Source organism: Helianthus annuus, chromosome 9, assembly GCF_002127325.2.
Source record: "Helianthus annuus cultivar XRQ/B chromosome 9, HanXRQr2.0-SUNRISE, whole genome shotgun sequence".
NCBI lineage: Eukaryota > Viridiplantae > Streptophyta > Magnoliopsida > Asterales > Asteraceae > Helianthus > Helianthus annuus.
In genome coordinates, this window is record NC_035441.2 from 54,844,940 (window position 1) to 54,862,955 (window position 18,016).

Genomic DNA, 18,016 nt, shown 5'->3' on the forward strand with positions numbered 1-18,016 from the left:
CCTATTGAACCACAAGGTTCAACAAACCCACCTCCGGTGTCAAACCCACCTCCGGTGTCAAACCCACCTCCGGTGTCAAACCCACCTCCGGTGTCAAACCCACCTCCGGTGTCAAACCCACCTCCGGTGGCAAACCCTCATCCGGTGACAAACCTTGAACACGATGATCCATTTGGTTGGACGGATGAAGAGTTGAATTGGGCGTATGACTATACATTCGCTCAACTACAATTTGGTGGACTACAAATTGAGGAGGGGCATCATCGTCCGGTGGCAAATACTCCTATACTGCCTATGCATCCTCCACCTTCAAACCCCCCTTATGTGGAAAACCACAGTCAAACACAAGAACTACCGAGCTGGGCTGAAGGGTACGAAACTGACCCTGGGGCGGTTTACGAACCACCATTGGATGAAGAAATGGTTTGGGAACCTTAGAACAACTTTTACATTTCCTGTAGTTTTTTTTCTCGAATTAGTTTGAATCTTAATTATGTAAGTTTTAATTATGTATTACTTTAAATTTAAATTTGTTGTTGTTTAATTTTAATCATGTTTTAGTTTAAATTTAAGTTTCTGGAATTTTTATTTTTTTAGTTAACTAACATTAAACACTTAATAGGATATGTCTGATCATTTTTCCGTTGAAGAATTTTCATCATTGACAAATGATAGAGCATGGTATAATATAATCTTTGTTAAGGTGGAGTTTATTTGGCATGACGTGGATGAAAAAAGATTAGTGGTTATTTTTCTTGATCAACACGTAAGAACATTATTTTAATTTACTTTGTGTTATACGAGTAAGCGTTTTTCCACCACTAAATTTCTTTTCTTTTTAGAGACAAAAAATTGTTGCGTTCGTACCACAACATTTGATACACATATATAACAACGCGGCATTGATGGGTGGTTTTTTTTCCTTAAATCATTTCCAAATTGAGAATCTCAAATATCATGAGTACCCAAAGTACCAGAATTACGTGTTAGTTTGGTCCGAGAAAAAAATTGTCATCAACGAATATACAAAGCTTTCTTCACTTATGCTTACGATTCCAAGGGGTGCTATTTTATATCCATTGGTCCCTTCCATTATAGAATTGAAGCATGACAGGAGACCTCAAAAAATTATTGTTGGTACATATCCGACACTCTATCTATATTTTTTTATTAAATATATAAAAGTTTATATATGTATGTATAATATAGTGTATACGATTTGGCTGATTTTGTTATAGATGTGGTTGGGAGAATAATAGAAGGCAAACGTGATCGATGTTGTTTTGAACTTTCTCTTCGAGATAAGACGTAAGTTATTATTTATTATTAACATATTACAAACATAATATTTACATTATATGTAAGAAAATATTATTATTACCAGAAGTTTAATCCAAAATCGTAATATACAGTGGTCACACAATACAAATGTTTTTGTCCGCCCTGAAGCCTTCCGATGTTATACATACCATTCGAGTCGTGCAACAAAAGTCTATCATATATGTATCGCGTGTCAAGTTGGTTCATCTACCAGATAGTATGTTATGATTTACACATCAACATTCTAAAAATTAGTTAGATTTAATGGCTCATGTAATTTAATAAAAGTTATATTTTATTTGTTATTTCAGTTAATATTTTGAAGTCTACGGAGTTGAGTACGATTACGTATGAACCAGATATGGTCGAGGCACGGGATATTTAAATTATGGATCGTTATCCAAGTTTGTGTTTAAGTTAGAAACATTTGGTGTTGTTATATGTTTAGTTGTTGAATATTAAAGTCTCTCTTGATGTTTCTTGTTTTGCTTTTTTTTCCCCTCATATTGAAGTAATTGTAGAAGTATATTTTACTTTGTCTAATCTTATAATATGATATTACAAGTATGTTATATTACTTGCTTTACACCTATTTTTCACCTAACTATAATCTTCTTAGATTGGACAACTAAATAATCATTGTCTATGTTAAACGAAGGTATAACCATGGCTGACCTTCCTGTTCATACAATCGTGTTTGAGATATTAACGAGGGTGCCAGCGAAGGATGTAGGTCGTTCTAAGAGTGTATGTAAGCAATGGTACGCGTTACTGTCAACACAAGATTTCGTAAGGATACATTGTTCTCGCTCATTAGTTTCATCTAACCAGAGAGTTCTACTAATTGACGACCTAACATGCTCTGTTCATCCGATCATCTTTCAATCCAATGACTATGGGCCAAGCTCCATAGTTACATTTCCATTCCATCACCATAATAATGATGTCTCAATACTTTCACATTTGAACGGATTGTTGTGTGTTTGCTTGAATCATACATACGAGCTGCTTCTTTGGAATCCAACAACTACTGCTTTCAAGCATTTGTCAACCCCTGATTCTCATGGATTCTATATAAATAACCTTGATGCCATTGGTTTGTACATTGACGCTGACGATGATTACAAGATCTTGCATATAAAGCGTAGGAGTGATGTACTTGGTGTCTATGTTTATTCTAGGGAAGTAGACTCTTGGAGAAATATTCCTTTCATAACAAGACAAGAGTACCTAAGCCCTCATTTCAATTGGTCAGCTGGCACATTTTGTGGTGGTACTCTATATTTCACTGTTTGCGAATGTTGGGTTGGAGGTACGAATGTGGTGATTTGTTTTGATGTTAATTCGGAGCAGTTCAAGGAGATAAGCTTTCCACCCGTTCCTTCTACAGGAATGGTTCAAGGTGTTTTAGTGAATGTAAAAAATGAGCTTCACATGTTTGCTAGCACTGGCATGTTTGAGATGACAATTGACCTATGGACGCTACAAGGGGATTACTGGATTAAGGTCTTATCATGTCCTCCGATCCCCCCGATATCATTGTCATTGTGGTGCGATATAACACATTATGTGACAAATGGTAATTGGTTTGTGATGACTAAATTAGGGAAGTTGTTTACAATTGAAATGGATATGAAGCCCTTCGAATGTTTTTATCCCGTTACTTGGTTTCGAGGTTTTAAGGGTGCGCTGTTTGTGGAGACCATTGTTTCACCAAGTATTTAGTTTGGCTTTCACTTAATGTTATCATTATGTATGTCAATAATTTAAGGATTTGTGTTTTTTTTTCTCTAAGTCATGATATTCGGCTTAAGTCATGTATTTTAATGTTATCATTATGTATTTCAATGTTATCATTCAGTTTGTTTTTCTCTAAGTCATGTGTTTGAATGTTGTAATGATTTGAGAATTTCATCATCTATGATAATTCTCTTTTATTTAATTTGCAAGGTATTTGTCACTTTGTCAATTTACAATGACTAATGGACAACCAAACCATCGTAATCATGCTTCTAGCTCGAGCGGATCTACTAAAGCTGAAAAACGAAAAGAGTATCACAAAAGATACTATGTTGCACGCAAAGAAAATAACAAAGTATCTAAATTTGGGAGTGGTGATGGCTCCCAAAGTGCTTCATCAATATCTTTAATGAGTAATAGGTCAACAGAAAGGACGCCGTTAAGAAGTTTACAAAGTAATATTACTCAATTTACACAAACAACAAATGAGAACGCCTCAAGTGTTTCTACTATAAAACGCAAGGAGTACAATAAAGGATGTTCTAATACACGAAACGATAATGGAATGCGTATTTCAAATGACAGTCAAGTCAACCAAACCCCGATAGATGATGTTACGCCGACAACCACATTCCCATCTGTAATTGACGAAGCTAGGCATAGAACATCACGAGGTTTCTATTTATTTAACAATGATTTCTTTTTTTTTTGAACTCGACATCTTTTACAACCTTCATTACTTAATACACCAATTTTTTAGGTTTTCGAATTCATCCGCGTACTTTATTACCCCAATTTGCTGAAGTAATTGATCAACCTTCCTTCCAAGATGGGAGCGTGCAAGATGATCCTTATAATTTTGTTTACAATGGTGTACCTGGAGAGCATCGTGTTTTAAAGGAACGAGGTGCATGTCCTAATTGTGGAGCAAAACGATTTCAGTATGAATTTGATACCTTTTGTTATATGAGTGGGAAAACTGTGTTAGCAAACTTAGAAATTCCAGAGGAATTGTACCGACTTTTCACGTCTCAAGATGAAATTGGAGATATGTTTAGGCAAAACATCCGTGCTTATAACACCAATTTTTCTTTTGCCTCAATGGGTGTGACATTGGATGATACATTGAACAATATGAGAGACGGCGTATATACTTTTCGTGCACATAAAGGAATATATCACAGAATCGACCAATTAGTTCCGAGGGATGGGACCCCTAGGTACTTGCAGTTGTATTTTTACGATCCTGATACTGAGTTAGATCACAGACTCTGATGGCCAAATCTTGATCGGCATATTACTCAGATTTTAACACGTGTTCTTTCTACAAACCCATATGTCGATACATTTAGAAGACTTGCGGAACTAGGACCTCTGGACAACTATAGAGTCACTTTGAATACTTCGGTTGAACTTGACCAAAGGGTGTACAACCGACCAACGACATCGGAGGTATATATAATATTATATTAATTGCAATTATTTAATTGTATTGCTTATTTTACTTACTTATAGTTCACAATTATATAGGTTGCTGGTATTTGGGTTGAAGGTAATGACAATATCACTTCATATAAACGAAGTATTGTTGTGTACGGTAGGTCTGAATATAGTCAAACTATTCAGCCGTACTTCAGCTGTTACGATCCATTGTCGTATCCTCTATTTTTTCCTAATGGTGAGTCGGGTTGGCATGGTAACATACCACGTCAAGGAGTATCAATCAATGAGGTTCGCAACAATGACAACATCGAAGGAGAAATGGAAGGTACCAACAATTTGTTATCCTTTTTTAAGTGAAGATCATAAAAATAGCGTAATGCGTTTTATTTTTATTAACTGTTTGTTTTTAATACATCTTCATCGTTCAGAGGCAAACACACGAAGTGGTAGAACAACCGTGGCTATGCGAGAGTACTACTGTTACAAGTTCCAGATTCGATCTACCGATAATCTGCTTTTGTTCGGTGGTAGGCTGCTACAGCAGTTTGTGGTTGATGTTTACATCAAAATTGAGACGTCACGCTTAGAATTTTGTGAGAGAAACTAGGCTAAGATTCGGGCCGAATTGTACCAAGGTATTGTGGATTGCGTCAATACTGGTGAGGTTCATGCAAACAGAGTCGGGAAAAGAATTGTGTTGCCTGCATCTTTCATCGGGGGGCCTCGCGACATGCGACGTCGGTTTCTAGACGCGATGATGTTAGTTCAAGATGACGGCAAGCCTGATGTATTCCTTACAATAACATGTAATCCTAAGTGGCCTGAGATATGTGATAACTTACATGTTGGTCAAACTGCTACAGATCGTCCAGACCTTGTTTCAAGAGTGTTCCGGGCTAAATTAGAAGATCTTAAGGATCAACTCTTCAAGAAACATGTCCTCGGGGAAGTTAAGGCATACGTCTATGTCATTGAATTTCAAAAGAGGGGTTTGCCGCATGCACATTTTCTCCTAATCATGTACCCGCAACACAAGATCAATAACGCGGACCATTATGATAAGGTTGTGTGTGCTGAAATTCCTAACAAACTAACACATCCCAGATTGCATGAGATGGTTGTCAAGCACATGATTCACGGTCCTTGCGGCAATTTACGATCAAGCAGTCCTTGTATGCAGGGTGATCCTAAAATTTGTCGTTTTCACTATCCTAGACAATTTAACGAACAGACGACACAAGGAGAAGATTCGTATCCGTTGTATCGAAGGAGAGACACCGGGATAGAAGTGGACCTACGAGGACAAACACTTGATAATAGATGGGTGGTCCCATATAACCCAAGGCTTTTGATGATGTTTAACTGCCACATGAATGTTGAAGTTTGCTCAAGTATAAAATCTGTGAAATATCTTTTCAAATATGTTTATAAAGGACATGACAAACAGGTTATTCAAGTCGATCAAAGTGAGCCAGGGGTTGTTATTAATGAGATAAAAAGATTTCAAGATGCACGCTACATATCGCCCCCAGAGGCTATGTGGCGCATTTTTTCCTTCTCTCTTTCTCAAATCTTTCTTGCTGTTCTAGCCTTACAACTTCATCTCCCAAATAATCAGATGGTTAGATTTAGAGATGATGACTTGATGCCTAATATTGTTGATAGGGAAAGGGATAAGAGAACCATGCTAACATCATTTTTTGAGATAAATAGAAACGATGAAACAGCAAGGGTACATTTGTATAAAGATTTTCCAAAACACTTTACGTGGAATGGAAGCACACGCCGTTGGAGTCGTCGTTTCGGTAAAAAACAAAGAGGTCGTATCGTTTCCGCTAATCCAGCCGAAGGAGAAAGGTACTACTTACGCCTACTTTTGTCAAATGTCAGAGGGCCTACTTCTTTTGAACATCTTTGCACAGTTAATGGTCAACAGTGTGCGACATTTCGGAAAGCAGCTCTTGAGTTAGGCTTAATAGAAGACGATGAATATCTATCACAATGTCTCGAAGAAGCCTCTACGTTTCAGTTTCCCAATGCTCTTAGAAGGTTATTTGCGACCATAATGATTTTTTGCCAACCTGGAGATATTCGAAAGTTATGGAATGACCACTTTGATTCACTGTCTGAAGATCATCGGTTACACTGTCAAAGTATAGAACGAGTTCAAAATATGGTTCTTACCGAAATTAGTGTCTTGGTACAATCCATGGGTAAAAATTTCAATGAGTTCGACCTTCCTAAGATAACAAACGATGTTAACTTACAAGATGCAGGTTATCGTGAGTTACAAGAAGAGTATGGGATTGTTTTGGAACCTGAACACTTGAGTGCCAAAGATTCACTTAATCCGGACCAAAAAAACGTGTTTGATGAGATCATGATGCATGTTGATAATGATCTTCCAGGCGTGTTCTTTATTGATGGTCCAGGTGGAACTGGAAAAACATTTTTGTACATTGCCTTGCTTACTGAAATTCGATCACGTGGTCTTATTGCTCTCGCAACAGCATCATCAGGTGCAGCGGCTAATAATATGCCAGGAGGTAGAACGGCTCACTCGAGATTCAAGATTCCTCTTAATCTTGAAAATAATTCAATGTGCAATATCAAAAAACAGAGTGGGGCTGCTAAACTGATTTGGTCTGCCAAAATAATCATATGGGATGAAGCGTCGATGGCTAAACGACAGGCGATAGAGGCAGTCGATCGTACATTCCAAGACATTATAGGTGTTAGTCTCCCATTTGGTGGAAAGATAATGGTTATGGGAGGTGACTTCAGACAAGTGTTACCGGTTATTAAACGTGGCACTCGAGCACAGATTGTAGACTCCAGCGTACGAATGTCACCTCTTTGGTCTTTGACTAAGAAGATGCGGTTGACCATAAATATGAGAGCGCTAAAAGATCCATGGTTTTCTAAATTTCTTTTAAGAGTCGGCGATGGAACTGAAGAACCAATCGAAGGAAACTATATCCGCATACCCGATGACATGACAATTCAGTGCAACAACAGAGAAAACGCTATAAAAGAATTGATCCATGCCATCTTTCCATCAATTGAAGATAATGTATATTCTTCAGATTATATAATCTCTAGAGCAATATTGTCCACTAAAAATGACAGTGTTGACGAGATTAATAATCAAATGATTGAAATTTTTCAAGGGGAGGAAAAAGTTTATTACAGTTTTGATGAAGCTGAAGACGATCAGCGCAACTTCTATCCGGTCGAGTTCTTAAACTTGCTAAATGTTAGTGGTTTGCCGCCTCATAAGCTTCGTTTAAAAATTGGATGCCCAATAATATTGTTACGTAATATCGATCCATCACATGGCCTGTGTAATGGCACGCGATTGATATGTAAGGGTTTCATGCGAAATGTTATTGATGCGGAAATTGTAGTCGGTCAACATGCCGGCAAAAGAGTTTTTTTGCCAAGAATCCCTCTAACCCTTTCTGAAGATGACATGTTCCCATTCAAGCTGAAAAGAAAACAATTTCCAATTCGACTTAGCTTTTCCATGACGATTAATAAAGCTCAAGGTCAAACAATTCCGAACGTTGGTATTTATCTTCCGGATTCTGTATTTTCACATGGACAACTTTATGTCGCGTTATCAAGAGGGATTTCAAGACAAAGTACGAAGGTGTTGGTACATCTCGCCAAAGAATTCAAACAAAGCGGAGTTTACACATCAAATGTTGTCTACCAGGAAGTGTTGCGTGATTAATTAATCGCATCCGAATAAAAAAGAAGGTAAGTTAGTAGATTTTGTGCCTTATTTGCTTCCAGAAATTACCTTTTAATTACTATTTTAAACCACCTGTAGGCGTCTAACATTTTTTTATGTGTCGAAATCTGGTACAGTAGAGGAGAAGGTACAAGAAAGTCATAAGCAAACGGATGTATTGGTAAAACAGGAAGAGATACAAGAGACTCCCCGCATGGTGTTTTTATTGTTTTGTCCAGCTACTTGACTGTTTTGAACTCTTCTTGTTTTTAATTACATCTACTTCCTTGTTTTGTACTATTCTTGTAGAAGATCACCAAATAATCGATAAACTAACAGAAAAACTAGTGCCATTGTATCACCAAATAATCGATAAACTAACGGTAAACAATTATACTATTGTAAATTGCCACTCCCGCCACATCACGGGGGTAAGTGACTAGTATATATATATATATATATATATATATATATATATATATATATATATATATATATAGAGAGAGAGAGAGAGAGAGAGAGAGAGTAGGAGTTCTGCGGGAAGTGTGTTTTTCCTAGAAAGTCTAGGAAGCGATCTGGGCCCTCTGATTGGTGTTTTTAATGGCTTAGATCAAATTGATGGCATTTTCGTAATATCTGAGTTATATAATTAGAGACTTTTAACATAGTGGGGGTATTTTGGTAATTGAAAGTGTTTTAAATCAGTCAAGAAACTCCCATATGAATAACCAATCCCTAAAATCATGGGATTTCCCCTCTTTCTCTCTCTCTCTCTCTCTCTCCCTAACCGAACCAAAGAAGAACACTATCTACTCAAGATATTCAAACTGGCTGTCCTTATATTAACCGAAAGACTGTTAATTCAGGGAAACATTTGAGAGCACATTTACAGCTAGATGAAGGAGACGTAAGTTATTTTCATACAACACTTTTTTCGTATTAAATTAGTTTACACATTAAAAAACATGTATTTGATTTTGGTTTATCTACATTTTTGAGTGTAGGTATGTGGTACATGTGTTTTCCAAGGATCATGTGACAGGGCCTTGCTGTTAAAACACAGCGTCAAGAAATCTGCTTGCTGTTAAAACACAGTGTCAAGGAAATCTGCTTGCTGTTAAAACACAATGTCAAGAAATCTGCTTGCTGTTAAAACACAGTGTCAAGAATCCTCCAGCAATCTGCTTGCTGTTAAAACACAGTGTCAAGAATCCTCCCGCAATCTGCTTGCTGTTAAAACACAGCGTCAAGAAATCTGCTTGCTGTTAAAACACAGCGTCAAGAAATCTACTTGCTGTTAAAACACATTGTCAAGAAATCTGCTTGCTGTTAAAACACAGTGTCAAGAATCCTCTGACAATCTGCTTGCTGTTAAAACACAGTGTCAAGAATTCTCCAGCAATCTGTTTGCTGTTAAAACACAGCATCAAAAATCTGCTTGCTGTTAAAACACATTGTCAAGAAACACAGCGTCTTGTACGATTTAAATTGAAACTGTCAATTTGATTTAAATGGAATATTTAGTTTCCATAATTTTCTGGTTAGTTAGTTATCCTAATAAAATAATCCATAATTAAAATAATATTCAAATTATGCAATTACCCTTTTAGTTAAAATTCTTCAATGCCACATGTCGCGTTCTTATTGCTTCCTAGACTTTCTAGGAAAAACACACTTTTCGCAGGAACCCTACTATCTCTCTCTCTCTCTCTCTCTCTCTCTCTCTATATATATATATATATATATATATATATATATATATATAAGGAGGGGCTCATGCGAGAACTCTATTTATTGTGAGAACCGCGAGAACCAATGTGAACACAACCTAAAATAGCTAAAAAAACCTAACCCCCACCCCCCCCCTAAAAAAAAAAAACCTAAACCCCCCCCCCCTAAAGCTAAATGCTAAAAACTAAAACCCTCAAAAAACCTAAAAAAAACCTAACCCCCCCCCCCAAAAAAAAAAAAAAAAAACCTAAACCCCCCCTCCCCCACCCCCTAAAAACCTAAACCCCACCCCCCCCCCCCCCCAGCTAAAATGCTAAAAACTAAACCCCCCGAAAAACCTAAAAAATCAAAAAAAAATCAAAAAAATTTTTTTAATATTTTTTATGCTCAAATCGCTACTTTTAGTGGCCAAAAAAAAAAAATTTAAAAAAAACAAAATTTTAATTTTTTTTTTTTTGCTTCGAAAAGTAGCGATTTTTATATAAAAAATATTAAAAAAAAATTTGTGTGATTTTTAGCTATTTTTAGGCATTTTTGGTTGTGTCCGCATTTGTTCTCGCGGTTCTCGCAATAAGAGGTGGTTCTCGCATGATCTTCACCCTATATATATATATATATATATATATATATATGGGGTCGGGATTTAGAGAAAACGGTGGAAAGTGTGAGAACGGTGAGAACGCTTATGGATCATCAGATCAAAACAATCTATGGACTAGATTGGCGCGGTGACGTTTTCGTAAATAACATCAATTTTATTACGTGGACGCGCTTCGTTAAGGGTAAAAAAGTCTTTTGACTTCTCTACAGAAAACGCCATCTCATGAAATAAAACGCCAAACAAAAATCACAAACCATTCTAACTAAAAACGCGATTAGATATAAAACGCCAAGCTTAATTATAATAAAATCCCGCCTAAAAAAACCGCTAAAAAATCCTATATATACAACATCTCAGACCTTCAATTAAAAACACACACAAAACCCCAAACGCCATATTTAATATAACACCATTCGTCTTAGAAACGCCAAAAAACCCAAACATCCTTCTAAACCAAAACGTTTATTAGAAATTCAATTTGGTTGTCTGTAAGGTTTCACTCAATGTAATGGACAAAAAATCCTTAAGTGAAGATATTGTCCATTTCATTGAGTAAAATCTTATTGACTTATCCTCAACTTCCATCCAATTTATAACGCCAAAACATACAAAAAAATTATTGAGGTTTGTTGTCAATAAAGTTTAGCTGTATGGGGTGGACAACATTGTCAGGTTATCTTTCTTAACGGAGGATTAACAGTGTTGTCCATCTCATACAACAAAACATTATTGATTTTACCATGATCAAATTTTGAGGTTTAAGGTGCTTTTATTTGGTGGCGTTCTTTTTATCGGTAAAACACCAAAATTAAAAAATCAAACATCGTTCATTGGAAAATTAAAGATTGTTGGCTGAAGGGTGTAAACTCAATAACATTTTGCTGCATGAGATGGACAAATCTTCAAGAAAAAGATGATGATGTCAGACTTTGTGCTTCCAAACAGCAAAAAAAAACTACTTGAAAAACAAAAAAAACAAAATGAATCATATGAAAGTCGAACCAGCCAGTTAAGATGATTCAAAAAGAAGAAAGAGACTGGTGACAGTGAAGATTTGGAAAATCAATTGTTTATATATTCTTTTTTTTAATTTTCTTTTTCAACTGATTGTTATATAATAAAAACATCATATATAATAAAAACGCTAAAGAGCCAAATGCTTGTTAAAACGCTATCATGCCGTAAAACGCCCCCAAAAACTCCCAAACTATAATAAAATTACTTTGGAAAAGTATTATAAAAAAGCCCAAAAATAAAAAAAAAATGAAAATCGAAATTGAAAATGTAACTAGAACAGTAACTACAAAACAATAAAAATGAAGAGAGGGAAAATTTATTATATTAGAATCTAAAACGCCAAACTTGAAAGAGGGACGTGTTACAGACTTCAGAGAAAAAAGCTTATCAAAAACAATAATTACAAACAGTGACTGAAACGACGACTACTTTATTATAATAATGCACCGCCTAACCTACGCCGCCAAAAGAAATCCTATAAAATAATAACTCTCAGCAACTTCCATTTAACCAAACCAAAAAAACAAACGCCAAATACCACTCACTGTAAAATGCCAAAAAATTAAAAAAAAAATCAAAGATGGCTAATATGCTATCTTGGATATTCAGTATTGTTCTTTGTGAAGTTTCACTGAATGGATTGTTAGCTGAGAGGAGTAACTCAGAAAGATTTTGCCGCATGAGATGGACAAATCTTTAAGAAAAATATACTGATGACAATCGAATGTCATTTTGTGTTCTTTGTTCTTGAATAAGGCTTGGATGAGGAAAAGAGATCAATGACACTGAAGAGTGGGATGATTATAAGATGAAGATCAAGATGAAGAAAAAGCGAAAAACCCACCCACACGTCATAGATCTATGTCCCCAAACATCCACAAAAACCCACTTCAACAGACGAGCAGACAAAATAATCAAACCGATGGGTTTGTTAAGTTGTACATAAAACGCCATATATTTGGTGACAGTTCTTGTACTATTAAAGAAGAGAGAGACGGATGACAGTGAAGATTGTGAAAAGAGATCCAATTAGGATTTTTAATTTATTTTCTTCGCTTCTATTTTTTCCCTATAGTTGTAATATAATCTTACAATTGTAAAACACCAAGACACCACAAACGCCAAAATGTATATAAAAAACAATAGAACGATGGGCCATATTGTCTAAAACGCCTTGAAAAACGCCATTAAGAGAGATTTGAAAAAACTCCATAAACCGCATAAACGCCAAAATTTAATACAATGAAACCATTAAAACACCATATAATTATTAAATTTGGCTAACGCTAAAAATCTTAAACCCTAAAAATAAATCAATATTGTGAAAAGCGAAATTAGAAAAGGAGAAGGTAAAAGGACAAAAAAGCCCCTCCGCCCTTTTCTATGCCGTGTGACACGTGTTAGGCCAGGATGTGTTCTCACCGTTCTCACACTTTTGAGCGTTTTCTCCTGATCCCGTTTCTATATATGTGTATATATACATATATATATATATATGTATATATATGTGTGTGTGTATATATATGTATATATATATATATGTGTGTGTGTGTATATATATATCAACGCATAATACTGATAGCTATGACTATAATTGTGCTAAACAAAATGTGCCTGTATAATTGCTTAGTTCTGTGATAATTATATCTGAACATGTTTGTAATTCAGATGTCAAAGGAAATAGCATGTAATCAGGAAATCCAGGCTAGTAATGAAAATTATTTGGATAAAAGCACTATAGAAAACATAATAGCTCAAGGAATATCGAATGCCATACCTTCGATCATTGAAGCTATTAAGATTTCTGTGCCTATAAACGAGAATCCTACTACCCACTGTAGGCATACTCATCACTTCAAACATAACCCTAGTAGTAATGGAAATCATGATATTCGTATCAAAACTCCATCTTCCAAACGAAAGAAAACCACAACCTATAGCTACTCTTATAAGGAATTCCGCTCCAACAAATCTTGTAAGGACAAAGGAATGGAACCAGTAATCACGCAGCCTACCTGCAACGACCATAACAAGAAGACCGCAAGAAAACACCATTCTAAGAAGACACTTCGCTGTAACTTCTGCAAGAAGACTGGACATGCAGATGAAGAATGTAGAAGGAAAACTAATGTAGGTTACAAATGCGGAGAACCAGGTCATGTTCTTCCCTATTGCCCAAAACTATCTGAGGCACCTGACACCGAGGACCGAAACCCCGATGAAGCTAAGGAGAACGCATAGATATTTACAATACCGGAGACAACAGCAAAATAAGCACCCTTGTGTTTCGACTACACTTAAGTTAGTTGAATTTCAATCAAAACTTCACCAATAAAAGGTCTTTATTTTTCTTTTATAGAGCCAACTCTCATTTGTCTCATCTCTTGACAAATTCCTATATGCATTACTTGTCATACAAGTGAATTCATTTCAAAAGATCATTTATTCACAAGATCGAATAAATATCTTGTTATACTCATTCTGATAATCTATATGACTACATAATCTTGACTTTTGATAATTAAGCCAACAAATTTCTTGGAAAACCCCTTTTCTTTTCAAATTTACTCACCGGATTTTTCACTATAACCATTTCTTGCCAAAAATGTATATCCATTGTTGGAAAATGTCTAAACCAAGCTCAATTGGTTGAATCATAGTAGACCTGTTTCAAGTCTACATAAATCACTTGTTAAAAACACGACACCTTGTGGTGGCGTTTTGTCACACCCCAACCGATGGCGAAATCATCGGGGCGCGACACTGAGCGAAACAGATTGTCCAAGAGAAATTCCATAACAACTAGATTACCGGATAGTTATATTATGTGCCATACCATAACCCATCAAGTAAAATCAATTATTACAGACATAGATATCTCTAGGCAAATCATTGTTCCGACAACTCAAAATAAATAAATTGTTCGTTTGTTTCTAGACTTTCCTAAGCTCGATTCCATGAAAGCAAGCAAGCATCCTAAGCATTCAAACACCTGTCACATACGTAAAAATAGGGGTCAATACACATAGTGTAAAGGTGAGCATACAAGTTTGATAATATAATAGAGTTCAAAATCGTTACGCATAACCAGCATGAAACATGTAGCAAAGTGAAAGCTAGTAGGTTATCGACAATGAAATATGCACAGAGGTGACTGCGAGTTGTAGAATGCGCAACACATATCCCCACTGGGACACGTGAAGTAAACCCTTAACAACCCCTATCCACGACAGGTGCTGAGTCCATACTATAGTACTATCGTTGCTAAGGTGTCAGGCAACAATCACTGTGTTAACATAACATACAAGCATTCATCGAATAACACGTAACATGCAATAACGGTCAATGTATAAATAGTGTTTGCGTTGTGTGTCGCTTGTTATTTGAATAAGTAACGTATGTAACACCCAAAAGTGCATAAAGCAAAAAGGGATCGAGAATACTCGCAGATAGCGTTTACGTAAATAAACACTCTATTGGATTGAAGGGAGCGCTGAGAGATTAGCCTGAACAGTTAACGATGGCATAAGCGAATGAATAGCGTGTAAAATGGTGCGAAGTGACTAAGTGAAGAATGGTAATCTGATCGGATGGCAATCCGATCGCTTGGTCATTCGATCGGATGTCAATCCGTTCGGATGGTCATCTGATTGGATGGCCATTCGGTAGGATTGATGTTCGTTTGGGAAGGATTTGTCTGTGTACGATCGGATATCTCTACTTTTCAGGTCGTCGATCGAACAGTCGTTCGATCGGATAGCGATCCGATTGGCGAGACATTTCAGTTTGAGAACAAGTTCATAGCATGATGGCCATTTGATCGGATGGTCTTCCGATCGGATGGCAATCCGTTAGAAACTGATGATCTTTGAAAATTATAAAAGTTTAAGTGTTGGAGATCCAAACTCAACCGATCGGATTGTCGTTCGATCGGATGGCAGTCCGATCGGACGGCAATCTGTTCGACATTCAGATTGTCTGGAAGTTTGAAAATTGTTAAGTGTTGAGCCTCAAGTGCAATCCGATCGGATTGTTGTTCGATCGGATGGCAATTCGATCGGACGGCAATCCGTCCCAACGAATCTGATCATCTTGGAACTTGATTATCTTGAAAGTTTGCGGTTTGATCGAGACGGTATGACAACGTGTTAAACAATGGAAACTCCACCAAACCCAGGTTACCCGATCGAACGGGAATCACCCAATCCGATCAGTTAACTATTCTTGATGGGTGGTTTCATGTTCAACCCGAAATCGGTTGTCTCATTGACAGGAATCAGATCTCAAACCGACACATCACTAGAGAAGAGTAGAAGGCCTGAACGAGCTCTGATTCTATCGGTTTTGAGTGCATTGAGTGTAAAAGAGTTGAAAGAAAGTTGGAAAAGTATCTTTTAATCCTTTTAACTTTGAAGATGTTTAGATCCATGCGAAAACATTGCTTAGTCATGTGGAAATCCTTTAGATCTGAGATATTCTTGGTGGAATGAGGTCAAACCTTGAAGTTCATAAGAACTCCATGATGACATCACCCTAGAACACCTCAAATCCACTGATTTCACGGTTAAAAGTTAAGATTCAAAGGAGAAAATGATGAAGAAATGTGTGTAGATCATAGAAGTATAAGATTTGAGTTGAAAACTTACTAAAATCGCGAGAAATCGAGAGAAAAGCGGGCTGGAGCGTGCTGGTCGAATGAGAGAGCTGTCACATCACTTGTGATGTGACGGGGGTATTTATAGGTTGCCAAAAAGAGAAAGTGGAGCTGGTGCATGGATCGGATGTCACTCCGATCAGATGGGCATCCGATCGGATGGTCATCCGTTCGGATGACCATTCGATCGAATGGTCATTCGATCGAGTAGCTCTGGCGAGTTGGTTTTTGGCATTTCGTTTTGCGTGTTGAGCGTTGTGATGCGTTTAAGCGAGTTTCGATTAAGCGATGCGATAGATTAACATTAGCCACACAAATACCATATCTAACATACAATCATCCTGAATAACTTGCGTTTAGCGTTTGCGATTAGACTGCGTTGCGATAGAGTTGCGATTGTGTTTTGATTGATCACCACCAACATAAAGTAAACATGCACAAGTAACACATAAGTAGCACACACACGTAAAATTAAGTTGCGAATGCTATTGCGATGCGATTAGCGATTAAGCGATAAAACATGCGATTAAACCTCGATTATTAATAGATACTCCACATAATACAACTAAAGCATTTAAATAAAAGATTCGATTACAAGTCAAGACGTTCAATTACTAGTTAAGCAAGGAATGACAGATCGCAATTAGCAATCTTTTCTTTCTTTGACTTTGACTTTGACTTTGACTTGTACGTTCACTTTCATAACACGGGGTGTTACAGCCTCCCCTTCTTAAGGGAATTTCGTCCCGAAATTAGGCCGTAGCCGTAACAAACAACTGCGGGTACTTCGCCTTCATGTCACTTTCGAGTTCCCAGGTGAACTCTGCGCCGCGTTTGTCTTCCCAGCGAACCTTCGCAATGGGAATGCGTGAGCGCCTGAGCTTCTGGGTTTCTCGATCCCTGATCTCGACAGGCTTTTCCACGAAGTGTAATGTTTCGTCCACTTGTAGATCCTCAAGTGGCACTTGTAAATCCTGCTCGGCTAGACACTTTCTGAGGTTCGAAACGTGGAAAGTCGGGTGGACGTTGCTAAGTTCCTCCGGTAGTTCGAGTCTGTAGGCCACTTTGCCGATCCTTTCTAGAATCTTACAGGGTCCAACATATCGAGGCGCGAGCTTTCCTTTCTTGCCGAATCTGATCACACCCTTCCAAGGTGATACCTTTAGGAGTACATGATCGCCAACGTCAAATTCAAGGGGCTTGCGGCGTCTATCGGCGTAACTTTTCTGACGACTTCGAGCTTTCAGCAGATTGTCTCGAATTTGGAGGATCTTGTCAGTCGTTTCTTGCAGCAGCTCAGGATCGGTTATTTGCGCATCTCCGATCTCATGCCACACAATCGGCGATCGACATTTTCTTCCGTATAATGCCTCAAATGGTGCCATCTGAACGCTAGAATGATAACTGTTATTGTACGAAACTTCGACTAAAGGTAAGTGCGCGTCCCAATTACCACCGAAATCTATGATACACGAGCGAAGCATGTCTTTAAGAGTACGAATCGTACTTTCAGTCTGACTGTTGGTTTGGGGATGGAAAGCGGTACTTAGATTAAGCGTAGTACCGAGAGCTGATTGAAACATTTCCCAAAGACGCGAGGTAAACCGACCATCGCGGTCAGAGATGATGTCACGAGGCGTCCCATGTCGACAAATGATTTCATCGGTGTAGATTCAGGCTATTTTTTCTACCTTAAAGTCTTCTCGTATCGGCAGAAAATGAGCTGATTTAGTCAACCGGTCAACAACAACCCAGATGCTTTCGTGACCTGATG

At 37.3% G+C, this 18,016-nt stretch overlaps 2 protein-coding genes across 2 annotated transcripts; both read left to right on the plus strand.

Moving 5' to 3' along the window:
* The first annotated feature begins 1,986 nt into the window (after window positions 1-1,986).
* On the plus strand, window positions 1,987-3,045 carry LOC110875773 (putative F-box protein At3g24700). Its single transcript, XM_022123976.1, has one exon. It carries the CDS (start codon window positions 1,987-1,989, stop codon window positions 3,043-3,045), a length of 1,059 nt encoding a protein of 352 aa, XP_021979668.1.
* A 1,776-nt stretch (window positions 3,046-4,821) lies between these two features.
* Window positions 4,822-8,239, plus strand: LOC110875774. The gene is made up of 3 exons (XM_022123977.2): window positions 4,822-4,828; window positions 4,932-5,079; window positions 5,182-8,239. Exons 1-3 carry the CDS (start codon window positions 4,822-4,824, stop codon window positions 8,237-8,239), a joined length of 3,213 nt encoding a protein of 1,070 aa, XP_021979669.2.
* Window positions 8,240-18,016: the final 9,777 nt, after the last annotated feature.